The sequence below is a fragment of the Indicator indicator genome, chromosome 28, assembly GCF_027791375.1.
Source record: "Indicator indicator isolate 239-I01 chromosome 28, UM_Iind_1.1, whole genome shotgun sequence".
Taxonomy (NCBI): domain Eukaryota; kingdom Metazoa; phylum Chordata; class Aves; order Piciformes; family Indicatoridae; genus Indicator; species Indicator indicator.
In genome coordinates, this window is record NC_072037.1 from 8,518,262 (window position 1) to 8,544,614 (window position 26,353).

At 38.8% G+C, this 26,353-nt stretch overlaps 1 protein-coding gene across 1 annotated transcript in view; it reads right to left on the bottom strand.

Annotated features, from left to right (window-relative positions):
* Window positions 1-2,093: 2,093 nt before the first annotated feature.
* The window catches only part of RABGAP1 (RAB GTPase activating protein 1), a 63,066-nt gene continuing 38,806 nt past the window's right edge, over window positions 2,094-26,353 (bottom strand). Inside the window, exons 13-25 of the mRNA XM_054393520.1 lie at window positions 18,500-18,613; window positions 18,064-18,138; window positions 15,848-15,973; window positions 15,149-15,292; window positions 14,205-14,246; window positions 13,733-13,861; window positions 9,419-9,511; window positions 8,396-8,506; window positions 5,551-5,655; window positions 4,971-5,054; window positions 4,092-4,163; window positions 3,355-3,552; window positions 2,094-2,559 (exon numbers count right to left, since the gene is read on the bottom strand). Coding sequence (XP_054249495.1) covers window positions 2,437-2,559; window positions 3,355-3,552; window positions 4,092-4,163; window positions 4,971-5,054; window positions 5,551-5,655; window positions 8,396-8,506; window positions 9,419-9,511; window positions 13,733-13,861; window positions 14,205-14,246; window positions 15,149-15,292; window positions 15,848-15,973; window positions 18,064-18,138; window positions 18,500-18,613 — 1,416 coding nt within the window. The 3' untranslated portion in view covers window positions 2,094-2,436. The remainder of the gene's footprint in view (window positions 2,560-3,354; window positions 3,553-4,091; window positions 4,164-4,970; window positions 5,055-5,550; window positions 5,656-8,395; window positions 8,507-9,418; window positions 9,512-13,732; window positions 13,862-14,204; window positions 14,247-15,148; window positions 15,293-15,847; window positions 15,974-18,063; window positions 18,139-18,499; window positions 18,614-26,353) is intronic.

The window sequence follows — 26,353 nt, forward strand, 5'->3', positions numbered from 1 at the left end:
TGTGACCCAATTAGCGCAGTCATCCAGTTGCACAGCTAAACCCTAACATTCAGCTATGACTCAAAAATGCTACTGAAGATGATATGAACAATACTTGACCCCACAGAATTGGTTACTGATGATGATAAGCAGAGCTAGTCTACATTTATTTTTGCAGATCCAAGCAGAATTTGGAGGGCCACAGAAACCAAAAAAAAAAACCACAAACAAACAAACAAAAAAAACCCCACAAAAAATCTAAAGGAAAAAGAGTTCTAAAGTGGACATGTCTGAGAACTCCTGAGGCACAAGGCTCAAGCCTCACAAGGTCTAGAAGTGTGTAGATTCCTATTCAATGTTAGGAAGAAGTTCTTCACCACGAGGATGGTGAGACACTGGAACAGGCTGCGCACAGAGAGGGTGGAAGCCTCATCCCTGGAAGTTTTTAAGGCCAGGCTGTATGGGGCTCTGAGCAACCTGATCTAGTGTGAGGTGTCCCCACCCATGGCAGGCAGGTTGGAACTAGATGATTGTTGAGGTGCCTTCCAGCCCTGACAATTCTGTGATTCTATGAAGGTCATTTTTGCAGTTTCTTTTTTAAAACAAACCCTAGGTTTTATTACATAAAGCAGTCCTGGCAACACTTAGAATACACAGACTTTTTTAGCAAAGCCCTTTGCAGCATGACTAGAGAGAAGCTTGTGGATGCTACTGCTCCTAAGAAGCGAATTATTTTTCTATTGTGAAATATTTAATAATTTTTCTGTTCAAATTAAATGTAACCACAAAATAGTTATACAATTTTACTAGTTTATATTTCAATTCATAAAGTATACACACTGCAACTATGCTACCACAATGTCCACGCATCTAATATTGATGGAGTTACAATAAATTTTTTTGTTTGTTTTTGGTATTAAACAATAGAGATAATGTATACAGTTAAGGAAAAAAGCTTGGACATAGCATGTTCTATTCTGTAGTTACAGAGTACATTAGCTAGCATTAGTACAGTAAACAAGAAAAAGGTAGAAATACAAAATAAACCAAGTATCTTTATATACAAACCAGTGCCTCTTATTGTTACCAGCTTATACTCACACTGCACACAAAATTTATCCACTGATGCAATAGATACTTCAGCATAACACAAACCATTATAAATTAAAAAAAAATTACAAGGTGCAAAACTCCATTCTACAGCTTTCTTGTGAGAACTCAAGACAATCCAATGAAGAAGAAATCCAAGCATGTTTAGCACCTATTAGTGCAACTGCATCGAGCATGAAAAATGACCTACACAACCTCTGAACATGTTACCAGAGAAGCAAGTTGGACAGCTAGAGATGCTCTGGCAGTTAACATTCACACAGTGACTTTTGCTTCATATATATCTCAGTTTATTGTTTCTTTGTCCCATTCATACCTATGTGCAAAACTAAACCCTGGAAGCTTTCTCAGAGCTTCACAGAAGGCCTGCTACAGCTGGGTAAAAACAAACAAACAAAACCAAAACAAACGGACAGAAAAAAACCAAAAAATAACAAATGAAAAGACTCAATTAAATGTCAGACCAACCACATATTGAGTACTTTTTAGCAGTCCTGGCACTGGGGATTTTAACGCTATTGATATGTGGATCAAACAATATGACACAGGAGTGAAACAGAAATTTGCCAAGGATTCTGATTATTCTTGTCTAGCACTTAGACAAGTTCCCAGCCTCAGGTTGTGAATTTGTTTGGCAGCCCATGCCAAAAAAAGCCCAGAATTGCATAGAATTGATTAGTAACAGAAAGAAATGCCAAACACAGAGAGATGGATGCTGCATCTACTAAAACAAAGTGGGGTTGCTCGACAGGAATGCTGAAATCATCCCCATTCATAAAGCAAAATGTGTCACCTCCTACTCTATATCCTACCTCTGAGGACTGTTTTCTGGCACTGATGTAGTTCTTGCTAGAGTTGTCTTTTTTGTTGTTTGTTTTTTCTTTTTTTTTTTCTTTTTTTCTTTTTCCTTTTTTTTTTCATTTTTCATTTTTTGTTTTTCTTTTTTTTATTCCTTTGTTAGTGACACTTTTCCTTTCAAATAAAATATTAAAAAAGGTTATAACTGTAAAAAAACCTATCGTATGTAAACTTAACAATTAGGGTTTGGTTAAGTTCTCGTACCTAGTCTGTGAAAAGCCTCCAGCCAGACCGCAGAATGGAGTGTTTCTCTGAAGAGCTTCAACCTAGCTACATCACCTGTTAAATATCAGTAGTATGAAGATCCCATGTCTAGCAATAAAACCTTTCTTGTGTTTCCATCCTCTTTATCACTGACCTATTGAAATCCTGACATGCTGTGTTTCTATTTTATTTACATTCTGGTCCTCTCATGTCACAGAATTAAACATCTGGCCAAGGAAGGCAACAAAAGGTGTGTTAAGAAGGTGTGTTTGACAGAACTCCTTTTCAACAAGACTCTTTTCCTTGGACTCCAGTCACTGTTTTTATAGAGCTTATTGTTCTGTTGAACCACGTTTTCTTTGCAGCTTGTACTTCATTCAAGGCCAGACCCAAATGGTGCTCCAAATCCTGCAAACAGAAGAGTAATTTCATTCATTGGTTATGCACTCACAGCACAAGGTTATATGAGTTAAACTTAGAAGGTGTGAGGACATCTACAATCTCTTGGCCACTTGAGAAGTTTAACGAGTCTTATATGTATTAAAAGTAGCAAAACAAGCGGATAAAACAGGAGGGGAAAAAAAAAAAAGCTTTGAAATGCAAACCAAGATTTGTGTCACTGCCTTGAGGAAAACATTCAGCTTTCTTCAGTTCTTCCAAACCCTTTAATTCTTTCCCATCAGAGAAAGAGCTATCCCCACAGGAAATGGGCTTTCTAAAACTGATTTTTACCTTTCTCTGAACAATAAGCCCTGGTTTTAGGGTGCAAGAACAATGTTGTAACATTTTACCTCAAATACCTGGAATGCTTTCCAATCGTGTTTTAAGAAACATGTCTAACATTTGTCATGTTACTTCTTCATTTAACATTGACTGTGAGATAAAGAAATGCATGATTCAGTGCTTTGTCAGAACTTGGATTCCTTCCAAGAAGCTGCAGAGAAGATCAGACAGTGAGTGCTGCACTGCAGCCAGGCAGATGCCTGGAAGTTGTAGTAGCTAGTAAATACAGTTCATATGATGTCAATTGTTCTGTCTGCAGACATAAAGTTTCAGACCCAATATTTGGTTAAATAACCCATGCAGGAAATAGCAGGTTACAGCTTCAACCAACAGGATCTGTTCCAATCCTTCTACAACACACATTTTTATAGGAATGCAGACATACCAAGCAGACTACAAAATGAACCTTCAAAGCATTACCTGTATTTTACATTCCGCCTCCACAAGCTGCAGCTTGGTCTGGGCTAGCTCAAGCTCCATTTCTCTCAGCTGGTTTTTCAGTGTTTCCTTCTCCTCATCTGTGTCCTCATCTGAACCATCCTTGGCAGAAGTAGCAACCTTCACCCGTCCTTCTTTATTGAAGAACTCCCGGCAATGCTCGCAGTCATCCACTTTTTGCTAAAATAAATACCTGATTGTGAATGCTTGCATTGAAATGCTGGTGACATGATCAAAGCCTTTCCCTGCCCCTGCTCTGGAAGAGCAGCACAAGACAAGAGGGACAACTAATGACCTACAAACCCAGGAACTTTTGGGGAAGCACAGCCAAGCAGGAACTTCTGCCACCCTCAGATTTCTGGGCTGTGGAAAACACTGCTGTATTTTTGGTAACACTCCACTGCTACAATAACTGGCTCTGTACTGCCTATATGTTACTTCATGGTAAAAGATAGAGAAATCCCCCCCAAAAAAGACCTCTCAAAACAAAAATTAACAGTTCTTATTGCCCAGGATTATGTATGTAACTAATAAAGCATAGCAGAGGGCTGACAGTTACTCATCCCTTCTCCAAGATGTCCCCCTTACGGCCTTCTTTCCCAAACTGTAAGTCACTAAGGAACTCTCTGCTACCATTTCAGCAATAAATATGTGCTTTCTGTTACAATTTTGCTAAGAGATTTAAACACTGTAGAATGTGAATCTATCTGGTTTCTTACCCGTATTTTCTCAATTTCAGCTTTATTTGCTGTTTGTTGCTTTTCCAGTCGCTCACTCAGCTGGGAACAAATCTGACAAGCAAAATTATGTTACCAGACCATTTTAAAATGTAAATTCTCTCCCAAATGAATGCTAAAGCACAAAGAAATGCTACAGGAATATTAACATGGATAGTCTGAGGGCTCTTAGAAAGTCAGGAAAATTGGGATGCTGCATTAAGTTATCTCCTTGTAAATACTCTCACTCTCTACAGATTATTCTCTGCCCACAGGAAAAAGGGCAGTTTCAACTAAAGAAACCAGAAAGGGTTAGCACTAGCAGGGCTCTTTTTCTTGCCTTTGGCTTAAAACAAGCAAGACAGCCAGAGGAGTAAAAAACGCAGTTCATTTCTTGAAACCTGCGTGATGCAGACTTAAGAATGCTCTGGAGGTTGTGGGCCCACCAGAGAGAGATATGAATTTGCTCCCTTGATATTTACAGTCAGGAGCTTGAATTCCAATGCAAAAAAATCTTTGAATGGAAAAAGGCACCTTTTTTATTTCCTAACTGCAGTTACCATTTGATTGAAGAACAGAAGCTGGGAGAGACCATTTCTTTGGAATTAAGTGAACCTTTGATACACAAGAGCCCATCTGAACACTGTTAGGCTGTAACTGAGGCTGTGGTGACTGATGACCTACAAATACCTGCAACAGGGACAAACAGAACTGACCACCTAGCAACAGGACCTCAACAAAAGAAAAAGCAAAACCAACCACAAGCCTCCCATTGAAAACAGCTAAAATGCCTCCTGAAATGCATGGCATAGATTACATTTTATCCCCAAAATCTCTTACAGTACCTGAGAAAGTCTTGCAATTTGGTAGCAAACCACTTACCTGTTTGTAGTCACCAATAATAGAGCTGTTCTTTTTGATCTCTGACTCTGCCTTATCTAGTTCCCTACGACACATTTCCTTCAGCTGCAGAAAAGAAAAAGTAAAGAATGTATTTATTTGTAGAGTCTGGAAAATAACCAGGTGGTATTTCCTCCTCCTGCTTAACCTCACTGCTATACCCGACAGCAGGGAACAATGGTCTAGCTCAGCTCCATGCAGAGAAGGAAAAGCTGGATGTTGGTGGCCATCACTGTTAGAAAAACTGACTACCTAAGAGAAGAAAGCATTAAAATCAAGTGCAAACAGCTGAAGTCCTGTCCTGCCCCTCTGTGCAGCAATCTCGGGCACAGTCTGTGCCTCTGTGATTTGAAGTTAAAAAAATCACTACCCTGTGAAGCACCTGGCAGGAAAGTGAAGAATCTGCTTTGCTGACATCCTTTACACTACACAAGAGGAACGAATGTGATTTAGAACATTAAGCCTTTCCCACACTTGTGACTTTGGGGTTTGTCTTGGTTTGCTTTTTAAAAGAAGATTTCTGTACTGCACAGAAGTAAGAAAATGAGAGAAATGCCCCAACCTGAGCTGATTCGTCTTCCAGGCGCCTCTTTTCTTCTTCTGCATCAATCAACTTCTGTTTGGTCATCAGCAGTTCCTTATTCAGAGCATCTGCCTTCTCCTCTGCCTGAAACACAAACAGTGGAGGAAGCACTGAAGAAACCTGTGTCATGCAGAAAGCACTGAAGCCTTTCTTGCTGTGCTGGTAACTGCTGGACAGCCACGGACACAGGCTCCAAGATGGCACAGCCAAGCCTGCAGTCTTTTCATTCCTATTAATAAGTGTCTGATCGTTGGCATTAGTAACAATAAAACTTCATCAGGAACATTATTTTTCTAACATCACCATTTGCAATGGCAGAGCAGCAGCAAATGGAAGTTAATGAATTGTACTCCTACACTCCATTGCTCCAAAACTCCTCCTTGAATTCTGTGATTAGTTTTAGCAAGAGATTGCTCCAAAGAAATCCAGTAACAGAAGTAAGCTTTGTTTTCTCATCCTTACTGGAAGTTGACCAATACATTCTGAAGACAACCAAAGGCACAGAACAGCTCACAATGTGCAAGACCAATGAAAGATTATAACCAGTTCAGGTGTAAGTTCAATTTGCAAAAACTCAACTTTGCAATGAAAACAGAATTAATGAAAAATGTCTCTAGAACATTCCAAAACCTCCCAGAACTCTGGCACCTATAATGGATGCAACTGCACCTTTATTATACCACCCAGAAAACACTGCCTGAAAACACTTAGCTACCAAAGCAAACATGAGTCAGACCCCTCTCTCTCCTTTCTGCCATAAGAAGAGAGATGTCCCACCAGAAACCAGACAATTCTTTTTTACAGTGTAAGAATGACAATGTATTGTTGAAAAGTCTCAGGCTCTTTAGAAACCACTAAAAACTCTCTGCTGAATTAGGACACCTTTTCCTGGCTTGCACATAGCAATGCAGTACTTTCCAATAGGTGTATGAATTCTACATAAAAATAGATCAATAACTCAACTGATATAAAAAAATCTTCAGGAAGTAGCTGTACTGATTCTCTTCAAAGGAAGAAAATCAAAAAGTGGATTTTAGTCCCTTAAAGTCCTGCTGATCCTTTAAAACAGATGGCAAAGGCAAAGAGAACATCTTTTCATTATATGTGGGTTTTAAGCTGTTTTAAAGTTAAAGAAAACTGGGATGTGGGAGCTCAACAACAGTAGAAAAATGAAGCCTATTTTCTGGTCTAGTGCAAAGAATATTAAGGAAATTATTGTATTTCCAAATGTTTTGCTTTGATCTTTTAGGCTGCAAGATTTGTGACATGAATGTAATAGAAAAGGTGCATTAAACAATGTCCTTTGGTACTTTTCTTTCAGAACATCTGGCTGGTAGAATGAAACTTATCATTTCAGAATCCATTTACAAGAATTAATCAAGGTCCTGAAGCAGGATCAAACCTACCTATCTCCACCTGGGGGATAACCCAAATGCTGCCAACATCGTTTACCATCTTTGAAGGCATGACTACTTTATATCCAATGAGGTATCTCAAAGATTTTGCTTAATTTTGTTCCTCTCCCAGCTCTCCATTTAAACGAATCAATGTAAAAGCATTAACTGTCTCACACAGGCTCAAGCAGCCACAAACAACAGTTAATATCTAATATAAAAAGCCTCCTCAGTACATTTTTTTTTGTTGGAGCCCACCCTGAGTGCAACCTGTGGCCAGTCTGCATAGCCTCCTGTGAGCTGTCTTTAATGAGAAAGCAGAGGCAACTGGAAGTGAAAAGCCTTCTTCTAGAACATACTTCTATGATTTTAACACTAAAGAGCAGTAGATGTAACAAACCTGAAAGTCATAAACTAAACCTCATTAAGAGCAACATTCACCCATTAGCATCAACATTTGCTACGAGCATTTTTCCAACAGAAAATTTCCAGGAGACCGTGGGAAACCTTAAAGTCTCTGAAGCAGATAAGATGAAACATTTTCAAGCCTGTCAACTCCTGCACTGTATGATTTTAAAAAGTCATTTTCCTTTGAGATTTCAGAAATGCACTTATCTCCGTGCAGAACAAGAATGGCAAAACACAAGCACTTGAACTCTTCCCCTCATCTCCCCGAGCAGACAGAATAAATGGTTCTAGCCCACCGTGTGCACTGCAAACGCCGGTATCTTTCTGCCTCTGCATGCCCTGTAATAAAAAGCTTATCCTAACAAAATCTCCCAAGCATGAGCATGTAAAGAAGGGAATGGGACAGGAAGCTTAAAGAAATAATCCTATAACACAAAGAGAACCCAAAGGTTTCCTCCTGAGAGAGCTCTACTGATATGGGAAACAATCCGAGAAGATGAGTTTACATGGGCAGATTTCAACAAGCCATAAGGAAGCCACAATAACATTTTCAGAAGTGCCTAAGGTAGCTGAGAATCTGATTCCACTGAGAGCCAGAGTCAGGCTTTCAAGGTTATTAGGCACTTTGCAAAAGCCTGTGTGCTATGGAATCTTATTCATATGAATATCAGTTGAAGGAAAACTGTGCAGCATCCATGTTATCATCTTTGCAACAATTCAAAGACTTAGCTCCTGCTAGACTTTCAATATAGAGAAAAAAGCAACTACACAGAACCTCTCCACTCTCTCAATTTATTCTGAATGCTTTTCAGAGTAATCAGAATTTCAGTCAGCAGTCCCAGTCCGCACGGACCAATGACACAGGCCTATAGATCATCAGTCTGCAACAGGGCATGGAGGAAAGAATCCTACCCCACTTAAATACAAAAATGCTCTGTGTATTCTCTTGTCCAGTTGAAGGAGTCATGAGGAATTAGCCCTGGTACCTTGTCTCCACTAGACATCATAAAGACATGTCTTACATTATCTAAATCTTTTCGCAGGGCAATCTTGCTGGTCACCAGTTCATGTGCAAGATCATCATTTTCTTGCTCAAGCCTCATGTTTGCTTCTTGCAGGCGCCGGTTCTCACGCTGTGGGAGACAAAAGAAATCAAGAAAAAGGTCTTCCCAGGTGTTTGTCTATAAAACACAATGCTTACTGTGTCAAAACACAACTGCCTACTCTATGGCTTAGGTATGTAAGGACAACACTACCTGTGTGAAATGAGGATAAAACTAGCTTACCATATTGTAAATATAAAATAAATAAAATATCAGACTCAAGAAGAAACCACAAATAAACAACTCTGCTCAGCTGGTACCTGTTGAGCTACAGAAAGGTTTTTAAAGACTGCAATAACATGGGAAGCATTTTGCCATCAATACCTTGCCAGGAGGTAATACAAGTACTAATTTTTTTTGGCTCAATAGACAATTGCATGCTGGAGATGAGTGACAGAGGAGGGTCCTAGGAAAACCACTCTATTTTCTACCTCCTTTTTCAGCTCCCAGCATATAGATATTAAAGAAAGTTTACATAAAATCCTTCAGTTTAAAATATAAAAATGTAGGTACGGGTGTTATTGTGTTACATATACACATACATAACTGCACATAAAAAATTCATTCTTATATTTACTTGATAAAGAAAATATTTATTAAATTATATATTTATTGTAAAATACATCACTTGAAGAGTTAAAATCAATTAGGCATTTTCTTTGTGTTTGTGGCAGTCAGCACATTACACAAGTGCTGTAAGCAGGCCCTAGTGAAATAGGCCCAAATATAAATTCATACTATTCCTTTTTTCATTGTGAAGCCAAGCTCTCTACAACCCCACCCTGGTTAACATTGCCAATATAAGAGAGATTCACTTTGTGTTCATGCAGCTGCCTCTCTTGATGCATCCAAAGTGGTCACAAAACAAAATCAGCTCAAAGAAGTCAAAGTAAGCACTTCCTGCACTGTGTGTTAATTCAGATGGGAATAGGTAAGTGTTACCTCATATCTTTCTATAGGGTCCTCCTGTTGAGCTTGCTGCTCTCTCATGGTATGATATTCCTTTTCGTATTTCTTCAGCTTCTTCTGGCTAATCTAAATTAAAGCAGTCCGTTAGTTCCTGCCCAGAACATCAACAAAAGAACACAACTCACGAAGGGTTACAGTACAAGCTTTAGGCAACTCCTGCCTTCCACACCGAACAGCTAATATCTTCTCTCAGTTTTGAGCATTGCACCCTTAGAGACGATTAAAACTTCTATTCCACTCAGTATAATGACAGATGCAACCTTCCCTCTTATCCTTTTGTGGAACATGGAAAAGTTTTGGAAAGGCATCTTCAGGAGCATGCCACCTGAGTTCTCCTTGGTGCTGCACAGCTACTTCATTCTCCAAATGCTGCAGAGGCCTTTGCCTGGAAACCCACAAGATGTGTTCAATTTTTGAATATGATGCTGAGATTTCTTCAGCTGCTTTTTCAGCTGTAACATTTATCATCACGCAGAAGTATTTGGTTTACTTTACATGAGCCTGCGTGAGCTGAAAGGGCAAGTGCAGGCTCAGCTGACATTTCTGCTAGTGTCACTCAAGCTCAGCAGAAAACAGTCCAGTCCCAGGACTGCTTAGGTGTCTCAGTGAGCAGCAACGACTCAGACGCATGTATGCTGTCCTCTGCTGCTCTGGAATTTGAAGGCTGGAATTCTGTCCTCGGCTCTGACATACAACGCTAGGAAAGTGACTCTCTGAGGGTCCCAGTTTCCCCTTCTGCGAGAAGGGAGAGGAAGGTAGTGCTGAATTCAGTATTTTGTGCAGTGTTCAAGTCCTGTATCTACAGAAATCACAAGAGAACCTGTAACAGATCATGACCAGCATCTTTCCCACTGTCACCTGTCAGCTGTGCCACATGCTATAAAGGTTTAACAACACCGGCCATGCCAAGAGCACTGTCAGGGTTTCTCACGCAACTCAGGATGCATCTAAATTAAATCTCTAGTATTAAAAGTTGCTGTTGAATCTTTCCTTTCAGTTCAGTTAACCAAATAAAAGCTATGGCTTTTTAAAAACCTTGCCTGAGAAATATGTTAAACAAATTTTACATGCATTAATGACAGGCAGAATGGAAAAGATGTTTAGTTTTAACTGGTTCTCTGGTTTTAACAACCTTACTTGAAATAAACTGGAGAAAACTGGTAGTTAGGCTCCCTCTAGTGAGAGCTGCACAAAAAAACTTCACTACTTAGCTGACATTTTTTTGGAGATGCCAGCCAATCTATTTGGAGGTAGTCCAGCCACATCACAACTGCACAAGTTATTCTTACTCAGCACTCCAGACAAACACCCAGAGTGTTAACCCTCTACTGACCATGACGCCAGTAACTGGAGCAGATTATTTCACTGCTCTGCCTTTGCTCAAACAGTGCCCAAACTATTCAGTTTCACACAACAAATCCCAGGCTATGTAAAGTGAGAAGTGAGGTATCCAGCCATGTGAGCAGGAAGGCAGGCAAGCACACCATTGTATTTTCATTTTTCCAAGCACATTAAGCCAGTTCTGCCTTTAGATACCAATAATGAGGTGATCCTGATGAGATCTGCTATTGTCACCAGAGCCCTAGTGGGAACCATGTCCTGGGGAAGTCAACAAGGCCTTTGGATTTGCATGGTGACAGAAAAAGGAAAGGAACACCTAAGTCCCACCACAGGTTTTCAGGGGCACAAGAGGCAGCAGCACTGTTAACATTTGACAGCAACGCTGAGGAGTGAATTTAAAAATTTAGTGTTGTCTCAAGCTGATCATTTACTGACCTCCTTTCCAGCAGAATGCTGTTGCAATCACAATGCCTTACACAAGCTACATCTCCCTTCCTATAAATGATTTATTTTGACATCGGGCCCTTTTCCGCTCAAAAACACTTCCACATACAGAGCCGGAGATTTCTCCTGACAGCAAAGGACTTCTATTTTAGGTTGGAGAAAGCAATTACATGCAGCAGTCTCATCAGGGGCAACACACAAGGATGTGATACAGAAGTGTTCAGCATCTGTATAGAGTACAGCTGCACAGACTGCACTTTCCCCATAACTTCCTATTTAATGCCCCTGAACACACACGGCACTCAAGGAGGCAGTGGACACCTTTGCCATGTACTGCTCAGAAGCCTGCTTGCTTTACACAGCACTGGGAACACAGGGGTTTGGGCAGTGGGAAGAGGGAATTATTTGGGATCATGAAAGGCAAATGCACTCATTGCATGTGGTCTTAATCTGTGGTTAATGTTGAACAATTGGGGATCTAAAATACCTTCCTTTATTTGTGATTATTCCATAATTTCTACACTATTTTCATAGAAGATATGCTTGAACTCTGCAGAATGCTGTTGTGTGTACTGCCACTACAGCAATGGCATTGAATATTAACACACTGGGGAAGCTGCATGCACACTGGAGTGTACTTGTGTGTAATGCTACAAAGAATTCCTCTAGTGAATTTAGGGGAAAAGGATACTTTGAACCATACCACTGTATGTGACTAAAAATTAATCCACATCAAACTGCAAAGAAAGGGTCCCAGCTTCCTTAAAATGCACTAAATAAACTATCAAAGTTCCATCTATTCCATCTATAGAGAGAAATCAGTAACTTCCTAACTCTTCACCTTAAGGGCTTTTTCTGAAGTGCCCATATAAGGCTTTAGTTACAATATTTACTGATTAGAAAAGCAGTTTACTTTCTGCTCTGAGACAATGAAATATTTGCTATATATAACTGGTCTCAGTGTCAAAGACTTGAGCTTTCATTACATAGTTATATTTAAGAAATTTGGCTTAGGGGACAATTGAAATCTGAAAACAAAACAAAACAAAACAAAACAAAAAAAAAAAAAAAAAAAAACACACCACAAAAAAACCAAAACCCCAGAATCAAATGAAAGCAACCCTCCACTCTTTACCTCGGAAGTTCAAACATATAGGAGAGCTCACAAAGCTCTTGCAATAAATTATATTAAGAAAACAGGAATTATTGAGATTAATTAATTTACAGGACAGCATCTCTCCAGGCTACAGAAGGCACCAGACACTAGTTTCTGAGTTTCTGCTCTGTTCAAAAGAAGGCTCTTATAAAGACCAGAGATGACATTGTACTGTGACACATGCTTTATGTTATGTAAGTCTGAAGTCTAATTATCATCAGTATTTCCTAAACACTGGCTGCATGAACAGTTAATCAATGATTTGTGGGAGAAGGCAAACAGCTCTGACAACCTCATTAAAAGACAGTCTAGATGAGCCTGCTAGCCTCCAGATACCCTGGCAGAGAGCAGCAGGTACTTACAAGAGATTCACGTTCAGAAACATCTGCACAGCAAGCACTGTATGGTATGTCAGAGCTCTGCTTCCAACCAGAGCATCTTAGCACTTGTTTCTAGTACTCAAATGAAAAGCCAAGGAAGCCAATACTGTAAACCTCCCCTATGGGCTACTCAGGAAAAAAATCTTGCTTTTTTGCATTCTTAAAATACTTCAGCTAACTGTGGCAATTCTAGACGAGAGATAACTCAGCCAACACTTCAATTTCATATAAAGCAGACCCTCTTTAGACTACAAAGATCATAACAGATTAACTTGTTATCACCAGCTACCTAGAGTGCAAGTGAAACAGTCCTGACTAGGAAATTAACTTAACATGCCTTTTAAAAAGCAGCATCCATTCCCCACCATAAAACAATAAAACCTCACACAGTGAATACATATACCTCAAGGTCATCTCTGTAGCTTGACTTGTAAGAAATTTTAAATGCCAAATCATATTCCTTCACATCCCTAGAAATCTGTAAATCTATCAATGAATTTTTAATGAGCTCCCTACTGCAATACATAAACATCACATGCATCACAATTTAAAACAGCCATTTTCTGTCTGAAATATTACATTGCCTCTGCATTATTTACTCTGTTTTAAATGAAACCTTCTTACCACCTCCTGATGAAAGATAGTGCCCTGTTTGCAGCTACTACTGGAGAAAGATTTCATTGAAGAACTGCAGACATAGCACTAAGAGAAACTAATTACAGGCATTAGTCATTTAAGACTTTTTTTCAAGTACTCTGATTTTTAGCAGCACTGAGTACTGCTTTCAGAAAGCCACTCCATTTCTGAGTTCTCCAGATGGGCCCATATCACTCTGAGAATCTTGGAGCTTTATTGTGTTTCACTGTAAAGCATCTGCAATGCATTTGCATTTGGACAAGTGAGATACGGAGATAGAAACTGTACCCATTAGAGACATGTTTGCAGTTGCTATCACCACATCTTTACCTTCATGTTACACGCTAATTCCATCAGCTTTTTTGCATTTTCCTCTGATCGGTACCTCTTGGGCAGCTGCACACGGAAGAATTTTAAAGCCCCTTCAAAGTCAGTCAGTAATAAATCATCCTTGGTAGTCTAGAGACAAGGAAAGAAAAAACAGTAACTACAAAGCAGATATTGTACATTAGCAAAGAACTTTATTGTTCCCAGAAACAATAAAGCAACAACAGTTTTGTAAAGCTCCAAGAACATAACTACTTTTTAACCATCTGCAAATAGTATTTGTTTCTACTTCTGCAACCTTCTACTTCCCCACCATCCCACTCTGTGTTGTACAGGCCATTCCAGACAACATCACATGTCACGCAGGAAGTTGCTAGCTTTCCACAAAAAAGTGTATTGTTTTTGTAGCAGGCATCTTCATTTTTAATATGGTGCATGATGATGCATAAAACACGATGTGATGTTGTATACTCACTTTTAATAATCCCAGTGCAACATTAAAGATAACACTTATTCCCTGGAAAGAAAAATAATGGCAAAATAAATTAATTTCTCAGTATACACAAGCCTAGATATTTAGTAATTTGGTAGAGTTTGATATTTGTCCAGTTTATGTGAAAAAGAGCGTGGAGACAAGTGGAACTAGGACTACATACTAAATCAAATTAGGAAAGTATCTTTACTGCATAACTGTTATAGACAGCAAAATGATGCTTCAGCACAGGTTGTCCTCAGCAGCCTGAAACTCTGAAATAAAGGCACTTTCGTATTTTTAATGACTAGTTGGTTAGCTCAAGATAATTTAATTTTCATACAGCAGCTCCTGCAAACACTGAATTCAAGGGCAGCAATATACACATCAATGTATAAAGTTCTGTTATTCACAAATCGAGATAATTCATGTAATGAAAAAGAAAGTGACTCACTCTAGGACAGAGTCCCACATCACCTATTTTGCTACTATTTGCTAGAAGTGTTTTACTTATATTGTTCATTTATTGTTTACTTCTATTGGTCTTCTAGTCAGTAGTATCATGCATCTTCTTAAGGGGTACCTCTGATAATCAAGACACATTATTCAACTTGTTTTGAGATTCTGCTTTTTCTTTTTTTTTCACTAAACTATTCTTTCCCTATTACTTCAAAACAAACAAACAAAAACCTTAAACTTCACTTATGGACACATTTACTATTTATGAATTTAAAATGTGTTTCTAAACAAATACAACTCATTTTCTTGATACCATCTGTTGCTTTCTATTGCATTGGCATTTCATTACAGAAACACAACCCTTCTAAATAAAAATAATTACCACATGCCTATCTCTGAAAGAACAGATAGTAACAAGGACATGAATCAAGACACTGAGACACTGTCAAAAGTTGCCAGCAGTAGAAGTCTCCAGTAACAACACATACCTCACATAAGAGTAAGTCAATAATATGGAAGACCATGTAGAGAGGGAATTTTGCTGTGAAGAGGGTAAGGAACCACTGGGAAGCATACATGTGTGCTTCGAGACTGATGTCCAGAAAGTGGTTATACAGATCAGGAATGTACTCCTAATAAAAAAGAACACATCAATACTCATAGTTAATTTATACTATTTTATAACTGTAGCTGAAATCCCAAAGCAACAGGAACAAGCAGGGTGGAATGACAGTTGGTGCAGCAAGGCAGGCTTCTGTATTCACCCTGACAAGGGAGCTGCCTGACCTGCTAAAGGTCATTCTAAGGATGCTGAAGGCTTGTCATAGTGGAGATGCTCAGAAGGATACTAAATCATATGCACCAGGAGTCCAAACTCCAAGCTCTTATGTTAGCAGGACACCCAAACAGTGGATGTGCTGACACTGAAAGCCACTCTACACAGTACCCACAGTTAGCTCAGCAGCCAGTGCTGTGCCAGATGTGCCTTCAAACTTTCTGCGTGCTGCCGGCAGCATCAGCCTGGTCTTGAAGTCAGCATTCTCTATTCTTACAATAGCTTCGATATGGATAGTCTTTACTCTCCATCCTTACTAAGAGGTCACAAATGCTATTCACATGTAAGACAAAATGCTAGTTTTGAGCTGCAAGCTCTGACCCATGCACTTCATGCACATCTGAACACCTACCTGCATGAGGCGCTCCAGCTGATAGAATTTGCAGTGCAAATCTTCAAAGTTTTGTTTGAAAAGTTCCCTGAGTCCATAATCAAACATGATTTTGACCAGAACACTGAAAGCTTGCTCCTCAGGCATCTGTGAGAGATGAAAGTGTATTATCACAGAGCATTTACATCTTTCATATCAGGTCCATTTGCCCTTACCTCCTTTCTCCTCCCTCTTAAAGACAAGCTGAATGGTTACTACTTTTTAATCTGCTCTGTCCAGTTTAAAAGTAAACAAGAGTATTAGCACACAAAGTGAGGAGCAGTGTTGCAAATGGAATTTCATTCTTACTCTGTGAAATAAACCACATCTCAACAATCACCTGACTACAAATAAATCTTTCATAGAGCAAGACCAAAGCAGTCTCTTGGTATCTTTGTTCCAAATCATGTCAGAATCAGAAACTTAAAGATTTTGAACAGCCTAAGCCTTTGTCACCTATGTAACTAAGCAGTATTACTAGAGGATGGTAAACAGAATCTTTCCCTTATTCTTAACAATTTTTTTTACCTTTTTAAATGACATTATCACACTTTATTTACTAGATGGCACAAGTAAGAGAGACCAGTAACTGCTAACAAAACTTCCACATATCACAACTCAACATTGTTTTGGCAAAGTTCACTACCCCTCTCCTACCAAAAACTGAAGAAACACTCAACAAAACTCAGTGTCTAGACATTTTTCCCTGACAAAAAAATCAGTTTTCATAGTTCTGTAGTGAAGTCTGACTTCAGGTCAATCACTTGTTCCTCTAAAGGACAGAATATCCATCTCAAATATTCTATTATTAATCTACAGATGGAGCTTGTTAAAACTGAAAACTTTGCTGAGACATTCCAAACTGGTAGCGAAGAGCTTGCAGAAACTTCATTTCCTTTTCTACAATATTTCTTTTTAATATTTATTTCCCTAGCAGCCACACTCCAAAGGCTGACTTCAAAGGGAATCCAATTAAAAAAAACACAAAACCAAAAAAACCCTCAACTTATTTGAAATGTAGCCTTTTTAAATCCATATCTTCTTTCCATAAGGAACAGCCACTGCTGAAGAAAGAACTCTAGAATGACGTGGTTCATTCTTCATAGTAAGTCTGTGATACAATGAGTATTTAAAAAAAATGGACACAGGACAATGAAAAAGCTAAAAGAAAGCACATATGTTTCAGTAAACGTGCTGAGTTCTGCTACCAGAATGTATCACCCTTCTTGATCTGATTCAGTGCAGTAATCAAGAATTAATTGCACATCAAGTAAATATTTCAGATTACAAAGAACTAAAAAGTTGTTATCATTAATGATTCGACTTTTCTTTGAAAAGGATGGAGTTGACAATCTCTTCTATATCCCCCACTGACTTTACAACATTATGCAAAATCCTCCACTGAAGATCAAACTTCCACTGAAATCTGCAGAGAAGTCTTCAGACTTAGTTGTCTATGGCAGCTGGGAAAAGGAAATCTCAAAACACTACTGGGCTTAGGAACTCTGTTCAGTTTCAGCTGCTCATGCTTGCAATAAAAACACTGATAAAAAGTAGACATTACTTAAAAAAAAGAACAGTCTATAAATAATTTGTACAGATTTCTAATCCTCTTGTATTTCCCAAGCATGAGTCAGTCTAAAACTTTTGCTTCTGATATACAGTAACTATAAATCTCTCTAGTTCTGAACACAAGCCACTAAAGGATATTACTCTGAGGAGATCACTTCTACCAACAATTAAGTTTTAAAAAGCACAATTCAGTATCTTAAAAAAAAAAAATAATTACCCATCACTACCCTTTCAAACCAAGAAGCACAAAGCCCTATGATACAACAGCCCACCTGAGCAGTGGTAGTTCAAAGCACTGACACCCAATAAACTGACAGCCCATCCGTGTCAGAAATACACTTCTGTGTGTACAAGACATATGGTGATTACCATCCATATTTCTAACTGATGCAATTGAAATAGCTTCTAAAAAGCTTAAGTCTGACCTTGAACTCTTTAATAGAAACATTTCTAGTGCTGTCTTAAACACAAATTCCATGCCTGCTAGGGATCATGAGTACAAGACTGCAGAGTTTTCAATGGATGCAACCCTACTAGCTCAGGAGTTACCAGCATTTGTTCCAGGCATATGAAGCACTATTTATTCTTAAGTTTAAAACCAGGGAAGGACAAACCCTGCCACTTACATGTAAAAGCAGCACAGCAGCAAGAAATGACTGGCCTTGGCAGTAACCAATCTCTTCATCATAGACTGAGTAGGCCTAAAAAAAGAATAAAGACTTTGTAGTATATTGGTCTCAAGCTACAAACACAAAGAAAACAAAACACTGCCCTGAACACAGCTCCACAGAATCTTCACAGGGTGCATTAGTTGCCATTCTAATGAGAGGATAACCTCTGTGAAAACCCAATTGTGATACAGATTGGCAGTGACTGGTTACAGTGATGCACCAAGACCACTGCAGCCTATTAAGGAAGAGAGAAAAACACTAGGAACACAAAAGAAAAGTGCTGGAAACTTAAAACATTCTAGTGAGGTAACTGAAAACAACAACAAGCTGCCCATTCTTGATAACTTCTTCCTTCTAAGTTACCAAAACCAGTCAAGAATGTAAAGAATACCTTGCATATTTTGTACAGAGAGTCCTGGCCATCTCCTCCAGTATCTTTAAAATAATCATGAGCAGGGAATGTTCGATTGATGTCTCGGGTGATAGCACTGTCTTGTGGAGACTCCTATTAGAAAAAAAATAATAAATATGTAAATTAAAGCACATCAAAAGAATGTAAATTCAATATGCTAGGACTGAGAGTTAAGATTGGCATTGTGCTCTGCATGCTGTTCTAAATTTAACAAAACACAGTCTATTCAACCAGAACAGGCTGCCTGCAGACTCCAGATCACAATCTTGAAGGATTTGGTTACCTAAGTACATCTGGGAATGGTCAGTGAGTGGCAGAAAAAGCACATGTACAGAAGTGTTCCAGGACATTGCAATGCAGATAGCAGCCTTCCCTTAGAGACTTCTGAGCTGGGTGAATGCTACCCAGTTGCATTTCTTTTCTCTCTCAACAGTGGAGAGCAGCAGTCCGTTGTGAACAGCTGCACAATGCTGTCCAAACTTCTGTCCCTTAGGTTCAGCTGGAGAAACCACTCTTCATCCCCTCCACAGAATCAGACAATAGACAATTAAAAAACTGAGTACAAGCACATGAAAAGGCAGTATCATACAGTAAAACATTATATAATGGGGGACAGTTGCCTGTATGAACTGGGCACTTCAGTGATAGAACTTTGTTCACTACATTGCTCTGATGCAATCAGTTTCAGATGCCTTAGCCATTTGGAAAGCTGAACAATAACAAATAGCAGACAATTAAGGAAACCAGTAAATGTGAACAATGGACTGAAAAGACCACTTGGAGGAAACACCAAGAAGTTTGCATCAAGGGCAAGTCATACACAAAGAGCAGTGAAAACTCCTGGTAGAGATGAAAGGATTTTGGCAAAGCTTAACAATTAAAAACATTAAACAGCAAAAGTGAAATTTAGGACCTTTTCCTCCTAGCTTTTAACTGAGTGATTTCAACACCAAATATCTCCATGAAATGAGTTTGCAATACTGGCCTCAAATAGCCCACCCTAGTAGGAATTATCAGTATTGCTGAAGAAGACTTAGAAGAAATCCTGACCCTACCTTGGAGAAGTATCTAGAAAAAAAAGTTTACAAAACATCCTGTCAGGCCCAGCAGGGGAAACCATGAGCATTTGTGAACAATGTCCAGCTGATCCCAATTTGCTCTCTACAACAAATTCACATTCTGAATGAGAAAATAAGCAGGTGCCATTCCTACACCAAAGTCCCTGTCAATATTAGACATGTGACTGAGCAAGATGTGCTGAGCCATCTCATTCACTTCAGTTTGAGACTATTTCTAGGGTAGTCATTTAAGTCAGAGCTCAGAGCAACTGCAAGGAAAAGTATTCTTTGAAAACAGAAATAAAACTGTAAAAATTGCTTATTTAGGAAACAGCTCACACATCATACATCCTCCTTTAATACAGAAAACAGAAGGAGTATCTATTTTAAAAGCAGACACTGAACAATGACACAAAACCAGATTTCAGATTTATTGTGGTGCTTCACCATAATGCCTTATACCTTTTGAGGCAGCCAGGATCTAGCTGTTATCTAGCCAATTACTATAACCACCGCTACGACCCAAATTGCAAAAATAGAACAGAAACAAAAACCCTTTGCTGGTCTGTAGGTACTTCCTTTTGCCTGCAATTGGTCCCTCTTTTCACTATTTAAAAGGTTACTTTCCTGGGCAGCTCATGAGAGCAACAGCTCCTTGGTAGTGGGAATCGTAGAATAACCACTGAGACCAACCATTATCCACTTTACCAAGTGTGGGCCTAAATCATGTCCCTTAGCAGCACATCATCTGAAAAGATGCCAAAATGATCATTAAGCAACCACTGAGAGCGAAAGGAGCATAGGTTCCCTTTTAGGTGGCTTCCCTGGCAATGATGGAGCACACAAATGAAAAAGCCAGTCTTTCTCATGTGTGAGATTGGCATGTAACAGTGTCCAGGTTAACACTGCAAACAGATAAGATGCTCTGTGGAAGTAAAACAGAAGTGATCCAAATAACCCACCTTTCTGTTAGACAAACAGAAAAAAAGGTGAGAAGAGATTCTAAAGAAGTACATGATGTAATCAGTGTGAAGATCATTAAATACAGCTTGTAGCTGATCTTTTCCTTCACAAAATGATTTTGCAAATAAGAACAACAAAATTCCCACAGTGTGCTTGATTTTCTCTTCTGATTTTAATCCAAGGTTAATGCTCCTCTCTGTGGCTTAATACAGCCATTTCATTAGGAAAGCATTACACTGCTATTAGAATCAAGTTACTGGATTGTTTTGGAAATTATATCAAAAGTGCTGCTCAGCATTTCAATTTGATAATAATTAACATTCCAGAGAAGTCTGTCTCATTATAGGGAAATCAGAAACAAACAAAATCCAATGCTAAACAGATTTCATATAACTACAAGCCTTTAAAGTCAACAAAGGCAAGTATGATTATTGCTGGCTGTTAGCTCCAGCTAGTTTTGCAAGTAGAGAAAGACAACACTCAGAAACAAGTCTGAAGACTTTGAAGTACATAGAGTCTCAGTGCTAACTTCCAGTTTCTTAAGAGTTTGCAGGACCGAATTGCAGAGACATTCCCTGCTCTGCAGGAGCACAGATACCATCCACTGCTAACAGCAATCTGTGGTACCAAACAAGTGGGTTTCCCGAGTGGTGCCTATGCTCTGCTGCAATGGCAGCATAACTTAAATCCACTTGTCTTTTAATCCCCTTATCTAACAGCAGAGACCAAAGCACCTAGTTGGAAACTCTTAGGATAGGCTTCTCAAACAAATCACTCATTATGGCTAAAGAGAACCAATTAGTGGTCTCTCCCTGGCTTTGCGTGACTTGTTCAGCACTTGACTCCTGTGCTTCAGGACAATTCTTCAAGTAATCTGTGCCACTGGTTCCTGCAGCTGAAACGTGGCTTAGGGAGAGAAAAATTAACGGAAATGATAAGGTTTAAAAAATGTTTTTTCAAACCATGGCTTTGAAATCTCCCCATTAGTACAAACTGCTGCAATCCAAGCATTGTGTAACCTTTTCTTTACTCCTATTTTTATACCTTGCTGTGAGAATTGGCTCAATGGGCAATTTCTCATGCTTTCAGGGGACTGGGAACTGAAGGAAACCCTTCTGAACCCACACCCTTCGCAAACTGGGATTGAAAAATAGAAAGCTAAGAATGACAGGAAGAAAAAGAAAGTAATAAAGAAAACAGAACAGAAAACAGCCATGAGAACTGAGGCAAGTGTAGTGAAGATTAGAATTCTCACAGCAGTTTGCTGATCAGAAGGAAAAGCAGAAAAATGTAGATGCTCAGACTAAGAACATACCCTTCCTCCCCCTCTTTTAGGTACTTTAAAATATTAGGGGAGTTACGCTGAAACTTTCCCTTCTAACTGATTTAAAGATAACTACATGAGTAATGATGCAAACTAGGACTCAGTCCAGCAGATAAAAGCTCATCTATTGTGCCAGCCTGTATATAAGAGCATATTGGTTCCCACCTCCTAAACAGAACACACTTAGAAGACATTTTCCTTGCATTTTCATGATCTTCCAGGGACTGTCTCAGGACTTGCAAACCCTGTTGTGCAGTTACAATCTCAATCAACATCTTCAGACTGAGACTGTGTTAACTTTAGATGCCTTTTCTGTAGCCTAAGCAGCAAATAAGAGACATGGAAGAGCTGAAGGTCTTCTTCATGGGGCTGATACACCTCAGTAGCTCAGGTTTATTCTTCCTAATCCCCTACATAAACCCAAGAGGATGAAGAAGTAGCAGCAGCAAATTGTGACGGAACAAGATCCGTGATGGAAAAAATCTGAAATAAGGAGTCTCCAGAGAGGCAGAGGAAGTTGCCTGCTGGAATGGCTTACTGTCCAGAGATGAAATCCTGTTGCACCAGGTACAGGTGAAATCTAATGGGGGCATAAAACATGAGGTCTTTTCCTAGACACAGGTTGACTTCAACATAAAAATGGAAAAATAGTGAAGTCCAAACTTTAGATTTCCCCCTGCCCCCACCCCCAAAATTATTAAAAATACGGAAGTTTCCTCACTGGGGAGGAGTTACCCACCACAAAACCTAAACTCTGCTTGATTCTCACTCTTGCCACAACGGGATTGAGTTTCACATTGCAATTATTTCTTAGGAAAGTCCCACTGAGTTGGAAGGATTTTGTCACATGATCAAAGATTACTGTGAGAACAGTCTAGAGACTCAATCGATCAGTGGAATTTTAGCTGCTTTGCCCAGGGTCACATCAGCATGGGGCATGTTGCAAGGCATAACCAAACCAGACAAGAGAGTACCAAGCCAGCTGACAGCTTTCAGCAACTTCAACAAGCAGAAAAAGCCAAAATTCTCTGCTGCTTTCATAAGCAGCAACAAAAGTAATATTCCACATTGGGGGTAAGTTATTCGGAGCAGATCTGTACATTTTAAGGGCATCCAAAATTATTAAAAGGCCTTTTGATAGCTATTTTCACTGTTAGTAGCATAGTGTCACCAGCTCTGTTTTGCAGGCATTCCTGAACTACAAGAGGGTGACTTTTAATAACCACCATTTACACAGACCTCATTTCCTGCATTTGTCTTCCACCAAACCACTTTGACAAGGTTTCAGTAAGAATTACACCTGTTACTGAGACAGTCACTTCCAAAGCAATGCACTTGTTAACTTCTCACAAGAAATGCTGCCGACAGACACTTGTTACCTGCAGTTAGCATTGATTCACAAATCAATCATATTTGTAGAAAAAGATGAATAATTTCAACAAATCTGAAATGGGCAGACAGCTGCAGTTGGTACAATAGTGCATTGATACAGCATACTTTCAGTCCAAATATGGCAATATAGTGCAATTCTAAAAATAAAAGTGAATCCCTTGTGATATCTAGCCCTTTTGCTGTGTTCGTTTCCTTTTAGGGCTCAAGTTTCCCACAGGAAAATTATAGTGAGGAGTTTGCCCACAGTGCCCTACATCATGTATGGATAAAGCATAAATACAAAACACGTGCTGAAAGGTTTTCCTGCCCTTGGCAATTACGTACAAGCCTATTTAGAGCAATCAAGATAAGAGGAAAAAACCCCACCCACTGCCAGATGAACACACCTTTATCAGCACAGTTACACAAAAGTAATCCGAGACAAGACATGAAAACATGTGATGTATCATTTATTTCTTAAACGTATTTATGATCCATTCAGACCTTTCAAATAAAGTGTACAAGTGCATTTCAGAATAAAAAACTACACTCTTCACACAGCTCTGTAGAACACTACATTTCATCATGAAACTTGAAGCAAAAACTTCCTATTAAACCACCCATGCATCCTTTGGCTACAATAATGTCACTGATCAACAAGTACTGCTATTCAATTCTTGAGCTTCCCTTTAAAGAGAAGGAGCATCCTAAAATATGCTACCCCTTCCAGAGACCTCTCTTTAAAGAGAGAATATTAAATAAATTAGCTAGGCTTTTAGGCAAAACAGTAAGGCTACTTAGTACTGTTGATGCATGATCCATGTATTTGGGGAATAGGCAATCCTAGGCTATGTGAAATGCGTCAACAGCCCTTGAAATTTTAGTAGTATCAAGATAACAACAATCCAGAACAAATGGCAGACAAAAATGTAACCTGTGGAACAATCACTGAAAAATGTGCAGTTTGTCTTAGGATGGGAAGTGCTGATAACAAGAGTCAGAAAAGTGTTTATAAAATTGCTAAGAACCACACCGACATTCTTAAAATTACATATTGTACAAAGGCCTAAACTGTGTGACCATACAGGTACTGCTCTGTTAAAACTGCTCATTTAAAAATACATACACACACACATGTATATGTAAAATACATATGTGTATTTAAAACCAAACAATTGAACAGGGCAATAGCTGTACAGTCACCCAGTACACATATATATACACATATGTACATCTACAGCAAAAAGGAAACAAGCCAAGAGATGTGTGACACAACTGGGGTACAGACCATCTCAAAGGGAATAATACAACATTTCTTTTGAGTTTTAAGAGCTCATAGCAAAATTATCTCTTGGAAATCATTATGCAAAGATTTAGAATCAGATATTTACATGCTTCTGACTTCTCTAGTTTCATTTAATATTTAAAAATATGAAAGTATTATTTTAAATCAGTAACATTTGTCATTTTTGGCTCAACTGTAGTTTTTCTTATTATTAGTCTTAGTTGAAATATCAGCTACAGAAATGTCTATTAAAATGATGGAGTAGAGGTACCTCTCTCCCCTGTATTTTAAAAACAATTCTGAGTTGGCACAAAATAGGTAATTCTGGAGCCACAAGAGTAACTTTGTCTGCCCTACATATCAAAACACCCATCATCAACATCTCTCCATTCCCTTGCAAAGTACAAACCAGAGCAAACTCAGAGATGAAGAACAGTGAGAGCTCAGACTGACACCCTGAGACTCCCCACTGTGTCAGCATTAAACACAGCATTAGAGTCTTAAAGGTCAGATTGGCTCTAATTCACCTGTTTGCTTTTCTAATCTGCTTTGGTGGATTTTTCCCATAGTTCTTCAAAGCAAAGGTTTCACATTCACACCTCTTTCTCATCTTCTAACAATTTCCAGAATTAAAAGGTGCACAAGGTTCTTGCAAACATACACATTCTTACCTGTGATTTTATCTATTCTTGGCCTTTTCACTGACACTCAGGAAAAACTACCAGTTGTAACACAACTCGTGTAAGGAGCCAGACTGTCTCCCAAACATAGCCCCTCTGACAAACGTCCAATCTCCGCAGAACACACTGAAATAATCTCAGCAGTGGCTTCTGCTGTCCCAGTTATTGTGAAGGAGCAAGGAGACAGGTGGGACACAAGGAAAAGTGAGCATCCTTAAAAGTAAGATCGCTCCACTGTTTTCTTCAGCAAAGCAACCTAAAAGCACATGCACGCATAGCCTCCCATGCTTGCAGTTTAATTGTAAACAGCATGTGGGAAAAAAATAACAATTATAAAAAGTACTAATACAATTTTTAAATCCCTGAAGAAAAGACATACCCACGAGTATTAAGGACAGTAAAAAGCTCATCATTAGCAATTGCAGACTCGTTTCCATCCCGTTGCATTCATTAGAGGAATACAAAATTGAATCTAGTGTTTACATGCTAGAATTACAATAGAAACTAGATTTCAAAGGTTACATATGGAGAGAAATTTATCAACATAGGAACTTGCAAAACACTGTGCTGTACAGCATTTCTAAAGACATTTGTCTGTGAAGACAATATTTGCAATTGCAATTCCTTCCAGATAGCTCAAAAGCATGGTTGGAGGTAATGCTGCTTCCTGTTATCTGAAAGGATTAATTGCACCCTTATTTTTAGTAGGTTTTAATGACAACAATTTTACCTCAAGAAATACCTAATCCCTCAAAAACTGAGGTGATCAGAAACATACAGGTACCTTACAGCCCTCAAGGTTTTATTTCTTTGTACACTAAACATCGACTCCTTTGACAGTGTCTACAGAAAATGTTTTTTAAAAAATGCTTTTATGAAATACTTTCAATACTCAATAATGCTAATATTTAAAAATACTTCACAGTGTGGTACTAATGTAACTTCATAAAACAAGCAACTTGAGTTAGCTAAAGCTCAAAGCCTTATGTTATATTAAAATAGTCCAAAGATTTCACACACACTCACACACAAAATCACTAGCACTATAAATATACCTAAGCCACTTTAGTGCAAAGTCTGTTTTTGCTTCCCCTGACAAATCCCTCTATATTCCTGCCAGCATATTAAAATGTCATCCTTTACTAATCTAAT